Here is a 10691-nt window from a genome sequence, read left to right as displayed (position 1 = left end):
AAGGGGAGGAGGCTTCTCGGAGGTTCTCAATATCCAAAGTTCACAGTATAGCTGTCAGATGAACAGCGTGGAATGAACTATGTACTTAAATATATATTCAAAATCATACATTCCCCCACAAAGCCATGTTTTGTAGCTAGATTTTAATAATAGGATGAGAATTTTTATTTATTCTGCAATCTTTGCAGAATAAATTAAAATTACGACAAACACTAACATCTTGATATCTGAAATTACATATCTGCTGCCATCAGTCTTCTCCACAGTGAAAAAATAATCTAAGTGGGTAAGGTAGTCTACATTAAATGAATGGTAGAAATGGGGACCCCTAGTGGAATAAAATATATTTTACTTCTTTTTCTGTAGCAGAAAACCAACCAATCATGATTTATCTGTTTTTGATTGGTTGAATTTGCGCTCAGCCAGCGTCCATAACAAATACAAACACAGGGCGGTTGAGGACAAGTTGCCAGATTGGAGAAAAATCTGCATTTTTACACAGTCGTCATTTTGAAGTATCTCAAACACAAAAAACAGTTTGAGCTTCTTTTTTTTTTTTTAAACAATCTAAAACAAACAAACAAAAATCCTAAATAAGTTGTGGCCTAACAGTTAAGGAAAGTTACAGAAATCAAACATCATGCTGATGCTGTAGTTTGCATTACTGTATATGTCTCTCTCTCATTAGTATTAATGTTCTGCCTCATAGAATTTCTGATCAAATTATGGTTATTTTATGCCAGATTTCAGCAGTTTACATTTTATTTTGGTTGTGCAATTTTAGTTTTCTCCTGACTGTTGTTGATGTCTGTAACTTTGAGACAATTTTTTATGCTACACCACAAATTTCAATGTGCTTTGGGGGTGATTTTATTTTAAAAAACACACAAAATGTAGTGTGTGATGATGCAGTGAAAGGAATATATATGTATTTTTTAAACAAAATACAAATTAAACTCTAAAAAGCGAGGCCTGCATTTGTATTCTTATAGCCCATTAAACATCAAGGCTTCAGATGGCATTTCAGATGTTTCTTAATTAAAGTGGCAAGACGAGAACCATTGTTTAAAGAGTACAATAAGAAGATCTGTTTGAAATTTTTAATGCAGCAAACATGTGAAAGAAGGAAATGTAAATACAAAACTGTAAATACTCCAATTTTCGTTCCACCTTCCTTAGGAGGCCATAAAGGGGGATAGTAAGAGTTTTACCTGGCAACCAGCCTCGGTTCGTTAGTGCAGTGTGCATCTGGAAGTTGTCGCCATCATAAGCAGCTAAATGTTGCAGCTAGCTCTCAAGTCGTCAGCCGTTGTGTCCGAAGAAACACTATCTGACACAGTTAACCGCCTTTTCTGTGTCTCATATCGATGTTTTGTGAGCTGTTATGATGTCAGCAACCAGTAAACGCGATTAGTTCTGTTGCAGTGTTGTGTCGTCTTCTCAAAACCAACAGCAGGATCTATTTTCAGAGCACACATTAGCAGGCTGGAGTCTTGAGAGGCAGCAAAGGGGCGGTGGGCTGCTGAAACCGTTGCTGGTTAGCAACGAGCTTGCTTGGTAGCAAAAGAAAGTTAAGTCGTTAATACACGTTTTCAGGAAACAAAAACAATCCGCTTTGAACGTTGCTGCAAACTAAGTGGCGGTTTTCTGCTCTTAAGTTCGTAACTGACCATAACCAAGGATCTAGCAGCGCCAGGGCTAGCCGTCTCTCCGTTGAGGAACCTGAGATTTAAAGCTAATAGGACTTAACATTCTGCCAAGGTTGGTCTGTAGCAGTGGGACTCTGGTAAACTGGAGCTGCAATCGTCAATTTTGTCGTTTTTTACAGGCAAGTACTGCTTTTATAAAGTATGTTCACCTTTGTTTGAGATACGTTTATCTGTTAAAGCCAGAGAATTAATGCTAACTTCCTCTGTTGCTGCTGTCCTCTTAATAAACTACTTGTCATTCTCTTCTTTAGGCCAGTTTTAAAATGTGTAGAGCTCTTTTTAAAGGTAATTAATATGTTTATGTTATGGTTTCTGTTTCATGCAGCAGGCTATTGGGCCTGACAGCGGAGAAGATGTCTGAAGGAGAGAGCAGGCAGGCCCCGGATCCTGCCCAGGAGACGAAGCCAGACTCGGGGGCAGCTCCGCCCGCAGGCCAAGCGGTGGCATCCGTGTCGCCGCCGGTGTCCACGGTGACCCAGCCTCCCCCCACTGCTGCCACGGAGGACGAGGAAGAGGAGAGCGAGGATGAGTCAGAGATTTTGGAGGAAAGCCCGTGTGGACGCTGGCAGAAACGCAGGGAAGAGGCATGTGTGACTGAGTAGCTTCATTTAAGTTTGCACAAAACGGGGAAGTTTGTCTTTGAAATGGAGATGGGATTTGTTGGGAATTGGAGCTATACTGTATACATAATCTGGAACTAATCAAACTGTTGATAATAGAGAAATAAAAGAATTTGACGTGACAAAAACAGCTATAGAGCTGCCGTTCTGCATTAAGTTATGGTACAGAGGTATCTGCACTAATAAAACAAAGTATTGCAAGCAGATGATTTTACTACCTTTTTTGTGCTTCAAAATGCAGAAGTGCATCATATTAAACTATATCTCTTTTTACAAGTGTATTTTCTTGTATAAAGTGTCTGCATTGTTATTATACAGCTGCTTCTTTGACCACCCATCCATTTTCTGTACTAGTTTAATCCTTGTCACATAATGTGAAAAATGATTCAAATGTAAATACTTTCAAGAGACTAAACCAGATTAGATAGAGTTTTGTCTGTTTACCACATTTTACTGTTCATTTTAAATTTGGGTTAGAGCAGCTCAAATAGTCTCTTGTAATCACCATCATTTTGATTACCAACTGGGATTTAATGATTCGCATACCAGTGCTCTAATTGTTTTTCTTTCCCTCATTAAAGGTGAATCAGCGTAATGTGCCTGGGATCGATAATGCTTACTTGGCCATGGACACAGAGGAAGGGGTTGAGGTGGTGTGGAATGAAGTCATGTTCTCAGAAAGGAAGAACTTCAAACTGCAGGAGGTAAAATGCGTTGAAAAGCATCCAAAATTAAAATAGTCAGACTTGTTGCTGTTTACACACTAGGAAGAAAGAAGATGTTTCTATATGGTTTTGTTAATACAGACAGTTATGTGTTAGCGTTTTAGAAATTACACTTAACTCTGACAGGCACTCTGTCCTTCAGAGTACCTGTCACATTTTTTCCAGTGAAAGATCTGGTCTCTAGTTATGGTGCGTTCACTGACAGGGAAAATTAGTTGAAAGGTTTGGGTTCCCAACCTTCTGGTCACACGTTAAGGCTGATTTCCAGTTAATTTTTAGATTGGGTTGAAGACCTTCGACACTTAAAGTTTTAATATTGGGTGTTCAGTGTAGGACTGCAAATGGAATGCACCATCACTAAGAGCTGCAGAAGTTGCATTTTATTCTTGCGCCATGACCGATTCAGTGAAAAATGACAGGGAATAAAACTGAGTGTAGTCGTTTTATCTTTTTTTTTTTTTTTAACAACTTAACTTTGTACTTAAAAGTAACTTTTTCCTCTTTTATATGACAGGAAAAGGTGAAAGCTGTGTTTGACAATTTAATCCAGCTGGATCACTTGAACATTGTGAAGTTCCACAAGTACTGGGCAGATGTGAAGGAAAACAGAGCCAGGGTATGAAAACATGTCACTACTACTTTTTTTAAATCACATGGAAAAAATGTTAGTCTTCATTTTGATTGTTATATATATTTTTTGCAGGTCATTTTCATCACTGAGTACATGTCATCCGGCAGTCTCAAGCAGTTCCTGAAAAAAACAAAGAAAAACCACAAAACCATGAATGAAAAGGTCTGAAAAGTTCGGCTGCATCGCCAGATGTTCAAATTCCTCAACTTTGAAATTGGCTTTATAACTCGGATTAAAATACAAATCCCGTTGAACCTGTTCTTGTTTTTCTTTTAAACATATTTTAGCCAAGAATTAATTTCTGCTAATCTGTTTGCTTTCTGACAGGCCTGGAAGCGCTGGTGTACGCAGATACTGTCTGCCCTCAGGTTAGTTAGCTATAATTAGATACACACTGTTTCTGAACAAATCTTTACAAGGAGCTACAACTTTGATAAGTCAGCACAGCTATTTATTAATGCAGTGTAACATAAACATGAATAGAATATTGATTTCACTCCAAGTCTAGGTGTTTATTAAGGTGGCAACTTATAGAAGCAACTTATATATAGCAACATATAGAAGTCATTGTAACTATTGTGTGTTCGCCTCCAGTTACTTGCACTCCTGTGAACCTGCCATCATCCACGGCAACCTCACCTGCGACACCATCTTCATCCAGCACAACGGACTCATCAAGATCGGCTCAGGTGAGCCACGGCTCACATGTTCTAGAATTAATACGATCAGTTTTATGAGCTCAAGTCCAGTACCGTGTCTCTCCACAGACACAGTTTACAAAGAGTTCTCCTTTTTTCTCTTCTAGTTGCCCCCGACACCATCAATAACCATGTGAAAACCTGCCGGGAGGAGCAGAAGTGCCTCCACTTCTTTGCTCCAGAATATGGAGGCAAGATCCTGCAGAGTTCACAATAATGTCAGGCAGCTCTGTTCTGTTTTTGTTTTCTTTTTCTCATATGAATTTACCTTTTTCTGCTTCCAGCTGTTGCCAATGTTACCACAGCGGTGGATATTTATTCCTTTGGAATGTGCGCCTTAGAGGTGAGAGACAGTGAGATTCATGTTTTTGACAATTTCTTTTCAGTATTTATTCTTTTTAAATAATGACTAGTAGCGAGAGCAGTACACTTTTCACTCATGTTTTGTATTTTGGGTTTGTACGGGTCTTGAAATCCTTAAAAGCTTGAATTTCAATTAGATGTTTTCAAGATTTTCAAAGTGCTTTGCTTGGTTTCTGTATAAAAAATGCTAACATTCAGACCTCACAGTTTTGTAATGAAGTGAAATCTAACGTTTGATTAAAAGTCTAAATTTGGAAAATGTTACATACAGTTTAGGCCAAGAAACTTAAAGATAATAAAAAAGATGCATGCACATTTATCGTCTCACGGTCGGAAGTTAAGTTAGTCTAAACTCTTTTTGTTTTAGGTTAGTTAGAATTAGAATTAGAGTTAGTTAGAATTATTTCTATTTACTAAATGCCAGAAAACTTGGCGAGAATGTTTTTAGAGATTTTTTTTTGTAACTTTCTCAGACCAGTTAGGTTTATAGTGTGTATGTAAGAGAGCTATTTCATAACATAAAATGTTGCTATATTTTGGTTTACTTGGTGCCAGTAGTAGACTAGTACACTTGTACAAGATAACTTTGTAAACTTGAAGTGTATGAACCCTGACTTATTCTCATTTTTTGTCCGATCATTTTGCCAGATGGCTGTTTTGGAAATCCAGAGTAATGGAGATTCGTCATATGTGTCCCAAGAAGCCATAAACAGTGCCATTCAGTCCCTAGAAGACCCGTTGCAGCGGGTCAGTGAAGAATAAACCGCAGCTTAAGATCTCAGTCAGCTATAGCAGCACAAACTCTGCATCTTATTATTTTCCGCCATTCTCACATTTTCAGGAATTCATCCAGAAGTGTCTGGAGGTCGACCCGAGCAAAAGACCCACAGCCAAAGAGCTGCTGTTCCACCCCGCCTTGTTTGAGGTGCCCTTACTCAAGCTGCTAGCCGCACACTGCATCGTCAGCCACCAACGTACGTCAGCACATATATTCAAACTGTGTCATCCGTTTATATTATTAAGTTTTTTTAAGTTGCTTCGCTTATTTGCACTTTCTGGGTTACAGAAACATTTCCTGCTGTTGGAGTCTGAAGCTGCTCAGCTGTAAATCTGATAGTGCTGAGCAGGAACTAAACCTTCAGGATTTGTGGCAAAGATTAGCTCAGTGTTGAAAGAAATTCTGTATTGTTGCTTTATTCTCACCAATCTTAGCTTAAATCCCACAAATTGTGACTTTTTATAGTTTGTTAATGAGCACTTTTATGTTAGAGCTGAGGACCAAACGTGCGTACAGTAATACAGTATTTTTTGCTGTACATGAAAGATTCAATGATGCTGACTTTGTTGCAGGTTTTTGTTGCACTAATACAACAAAAACCTGTTGTATTGCTACTAAACATTCTTAAGTACAGTGTTTAAATTTTTTTAAAATTTTCCCATTCCAGACTGTGTAGAAACCCTAAATAGAAGTTGTCTCACATTTAGCAAAGATCAGCTGAAAAATCAGAGCAGATTGGAGCCTTCAGGAAGTTCTGGAAGTGCAACCAGAGCTATTTTTTAGTTTGTGAATCAGCTTAGGACAAACTTCAAGCCTTCTTCCATCTTCAGCTTTCTTTCTGTGAGGAAGCATCGACAGATTTCCGTTTTTGTTTCTGCAGATATGATTCCAGAAAACGCTCTAGAGGAGATGACGAAGAACATGGACCCCAACCTGGTCATCGTTGAAGCCAAGAACGGAGTTCAGATGAAGTAAGTCTTTCACTTTGGAGATTAACTGATTGCAATTTTTGACTATTTTGATTTGATTACAGGCAGAATCATGTGTATAAATGCAGATGTAGCTACAAACACCACAGGTTTTATTTGTTTTTTTCCCCTTCTTATCAGGCTCTCCCAGTTTCCTGCATTAGAACTGGACAAGTTTCTGGAAGATGTGAGGTAATAGCAGATTTATTTTGCTAATCTAATTTCTAAAACACTTTAGGTTTCAGTTGGTTGGAAAAAGTGACGGTGAAGTTACTACCAACATCTAAAAAGCAACTGTTTGGATTCGAGTATCAACATTTGTGCACATATTTCCATCTCTGGGTTCATAATATGGTATTTCTTATGATATTGCTTACTGTCAACATGAAAAAATTCTTAGCGTGATATTTTGATTTATGATAATACATTTCAAGGAATGATTTCTGAAAACTTAACACTATTCTTCGGAGTGTTACTTTGACTCTTCTCCACTGTTCAATCAAAAAAGTTCAATGAACTGGAAAACATGATTGAATACAGTTATTGTCTGATGTTTCCTGATTAAAATCAAATTTCTTTGTTACTGGTATCCTGAAGAATTAGCAAAGAAGTTGTGAGTTCTTCTGTTTTTGTCACTCTTATTGTTAATGCTGAAGCTCTAATGTTTTACTGCTTTCCCTCTTCATGTTATCAGGAATGGGATTTATCCGCTGACTGCTTTCGGGATGCCCCGTCCACAGCAACCTCAGCAGGAAGCCGTTACGTCGCCCATCGTCCCACCGTCAGTCAAATCCCCAACACCTGAACCTGCAGAGGTTGAGACCAGGAAGGTGGGAACTGCAGTCCTCAGACACTTTCTAATGCATCAAATTCGCATTGTTTTTTTGGTGTCTTTTTTTTTTTTTTTACATCATTAAAAGGGAGAAGTCTTAGTTAGGGTATAGTGAAAATATATGAGCTGCTGTGTCAAATCGGTTTGTTCAGGGCGATGAAAAGTGTACACATTATTCTCTGAAGAACAAGTTGTCTGGACATCGTTTGCCGTCTTACTCTGCTCTAATTATTTCATGGCAGAAATATACAAGAAGTCTCAAACACGTTTTTATTTGTCCTGCCAGGTCCTCCAGATGCAGTGTAACATCGAGCCTGTCGATGAGGGCACCAAGCATCACGTATGTTTTAGTCGAGGGGCAAATATTCTGCTTCTGAATGTTGGGAAAAGTTTTGTGCTCAAATTATATTGACTTATTTTGTTTTTCTTTTAGCTGACGTTGTTGTTGAAACTTGAGGATAAACTAAACAGGCACTTGAGCTGTGATTTATTACCAAGTAAGTAAAACTTGAGTAAATTTTCTCGATGCGGTTATTCTATGGTTTAAAAGTAATTTGGGTGCTTGCATGGTTTATTTTAGCTGCAGATGGGTTTTTTTCTTCTAAATTTACATCTGATAGTCTGGTAGACTTGGTTGAATTTAGGACCAGAGTTGTGACATTAGTTACATTTTTAGTTGTTGCAGTTCACTTTCACAGGGTCAAATTAACCAAACCCTTTAAAAAAAAAACCTGTTCCCCCTTTTGCCTGTGGTGGCGCTGCACCAAAAACCACTCAAGGTATTGACACAAAAACCTCTGAAGAAGACATAGAGCCCAACTGCCTTCACAAAATGTAAACAAAAAAATCTAGTGATGTCAAATTTTAGTGTTTGTCGGATTGTTTGATAAAAGATTATGAGCCATTTCTCCTGCTAGCTTTACACTTGCGTGTTTATTTTGGTTGAATTTACCCAGAATGCCGTGCACTATAGTCTGCTTCCTGGTCTCCGGTCCAGTTAGCATCAGAATTTGATTACATGTTCAAACCCCCGCCAAACGAACCAGACTTTCTAGTCAAATGAACTTAGAGAAGTTGGTGGTGACAGAAAACAAGCCACTGTTATGTTTCATAAATAAAAAAAAAAACTTTAATTTGTGATCTCTTTTATTCTTTTGCACAGATGAGAACGTTCAGGAGCTGGCCGTGGAGCTCGTCCAGCTGGGATTCATCAGCGAGGTGAGCAGAGAGGACTCTGATTCTCTGTAGAAATCCCAGGTGGAATCCTTCTCACTTCGTCTTTTCGCCGTTGCAGGGCGATCAGCCGCGGCTCGCGTGCGTTCTCGAAGAGGCCTTCTCCAAGTTCTACAGCCGTAACGATTCTCTCAATCCGGTGACCGTTTCATCGTAGCCGAGGACTCGCCAGGCCTTCTCTGAGTCCTCCTCGTCCTCAGCAGCAGGACTAGCTTTTGCTTCACGTTGACATCGCTGTAAAGCTTTAGAGAGAACTGAGAGGGCAGCCTTGGTCTGACTGCAGATCCTGCAGCGTCTTCTTGTATCTTCTAGTGGGAAAAGCTGCCACTAAGTGGTTGTTGGTCTCTCTTTATTTTTATTTTTAATTTCTCCCACCACATACAGCCATCTTCTTCTCTTTTGAAAGAGGAAATTGTAATTGAAGCCTAATGGAAAGTACAAATGCTTTATTTCTTTCAGTGGTAAGGAAATGGTAGAAGAAAGCTAAATAAAATGGATAACAGCAGTATTTTCCTTAAGTCAGTGTTGAAGTTGCATTTAAAAAATTTTTTTTTTCTTAAATCATTTAATGGAGTTGTGTGTCTGTCTGCTGTTCCGACAAACTGAAGCGTGTGTTTATAGTGTTGTGAGCTTAAAGTCTGGTCGTTTAAACTTTTGAGGTGCCTGCTGACCTCGGATCAGTTTCAGGTGGGAAAACTACGGAAGAAACATAAGCAATTTCAGTTTTGCTTTTGAGTTCCTCTATCACACATGTAGTCATAAACCCTTCAGCTGCAACACAATCAGATGAGCAGGTTAAGATATATATAAAAATCTATTTATTTGTGTATCTCTCTTTGATCTATTTCACTTCCAGCACAGAGGCCGGGATCTGATTCTATACTTTTATTCCCTGTTTTTCTTTAAATCAAGGTGTTAGTTTCTATGAAAAATTACTGAGTGCAAACATTGCAGCACTCAACAACCAGTTCTCTTTAGGTCTAATTGTTCACTTAGTAAGTTGGTGTGATTAATTTTCAAGTTCTGGATTTTCACCTTTGAATACACATTTGCTTCATGTCCAAAAGGAAAAGCAATGCATGGAATCCGTTTTCGCTCATCCGGAAGTAGATTTTTGTTGCTCTTCAGTTACTGACTCAATCCACTTCTATCGGATAAGTGGAAATTTTGTTTTGCTCTTTTTCTTTTCGTAAACTTGTCCAGCCGTGGGCTCTGGCTTGCACGCGGCGCTTGGAGGAACATAAAGATGTCGGTGAGCCTGAGCTGTGTCCTCCGCGCTGTGACTACCTCCTGACAGGGTCTGTAGATACGAGTGTGGGACTGCCTGGCATGCCTGTAACCATCATGTACTCTGTATGCTGGACACTGTGCTGTTTCCACAACGCTTTTACCCTCTTTTTCACTTCCTCAACTAAAATGGTAATAAAAAAAAATCACATTATCTCTGATGTGTTTGACTCAATTTTTAAAAGCTGTATAAAAAGCAGGGTTGCAACACAACATGGAGTTTTTCCTTTGTTTTCTCAGACTTTATTTACTGTCCTGTTCTGGATTTAAAGTCAGTTTTATCCATATATCAATGACTCCTTTATCTCATCAAGCTATCTGTTATTCCATCCAGCCATGTTCTTATGTGTCAATTCAAGAATATGTATCCCAAAAGAAAAGTTTTGCCTATATCATATAACTATAAATTCTTATCATATAACTATGATATAGGCAGAATGGATCTCCAGTACGGGTGAAACAATTGATGGAATTTATTTTGATTAATCCATTATTGAAATAATTGTCAACTAATTTAGTAATCGATTAATTTGTTTCCTGAATCAAAACACACTCAGAGCAGTAATTAACCCAAAACTACAAAATATATACATTTTGAATCAAAGATAAAAAAAAAACCCCGTAAATAAAGTTGAACATATGATCATTTCCCATTGTGATCAATGAAAGAGTTCGAACTTCCTCTGTCTTTCTCTACTCTGGTTGCTGCTCTTCATTATCAAAGCCTCATTTTCAACTTCTCTAAGACTTTGGGTCGTATTTTAATTATTTGCGTCTCAAAAACGGCAGATCAGCTGCTTCGAGTAATAAAAAAAAACACCTCGTTTCCATGGTTACGCATTATAAC

At 38.4% G+C, this 10691-nt stretch overlaps 1 protein-coding gene across 2 annotated transcripts; it reads left to right on the top strand.

The window, feature by feature from the left end:
* Positions 1 to 1242: 1242 nt before the first annotated feature.
* On the top strand, positions 1243 to 10000 carry LOC102222269 (nuclear receptor-binding protein-like). 2 transcript variants are annotated; one of them, XM_005803128.2, is made up of 18 exons: positions 1243 to 1828; positions 2038 to 2293; positions 2911 to 3033; positions 3569 to 3670; positions 3758 to 3847; positions 4013 to 4053; positions 4280 to 4374; positions 4491 to 4574; positions 4668 to 4726; positions 5395 to 5493; positions 5588 to 5720; positions 6405 to 6495; positions 6634 to 6684; positions 7187 to 7322; positions 7611 to 7664; positions 7758 to 7821; positions 8487 to 8542; positions 8619 to 10000. In XM_005803128.2, the coding sequence occupies exons 2-18, from the start codon at positions 2063 to 2065 to the stop codon at positions 8712 to 8714; spliced, it is 1605 nt and encodes a 534-aa protein (XP_005803185.1). In that variant the 5' UTR covers positions 1243 to 1828; positions 2038 to 2062; the 3' UTR covers positions 8715 to 10000. The 2 variants fall into 2 exon arrangements, with proteins under 2 accessions (XP_005803185.1, XP_023203901.1); XM_023348133.1 differs by having other exon boundaries at positions 2035 to 2293.
* Positions 10001 to 10691: the final 691 nt, after the last annotated feature.

This window comes from Xiphophorus maculatus, chromosome 15 (assembly GCF_002775205.1).
Source record: "Xiphophorus maculatus strain JP 163 A chromosome 15, X_maculatus-5.0-male, whole genome shotgun sequence".
Lineage (NCBI taxonomy): Eukaryota > Metazoa > Chordata > Actinopteri > Cyprinodontiformes > Poeciliidae > Xiphophorus > Xiphophorus maculatus.
The sequence above is the reverse complement of the archived record's forward strand: the minus strand, read 5'-3'. Positions and strand labels throughout refer to the sequence as shown.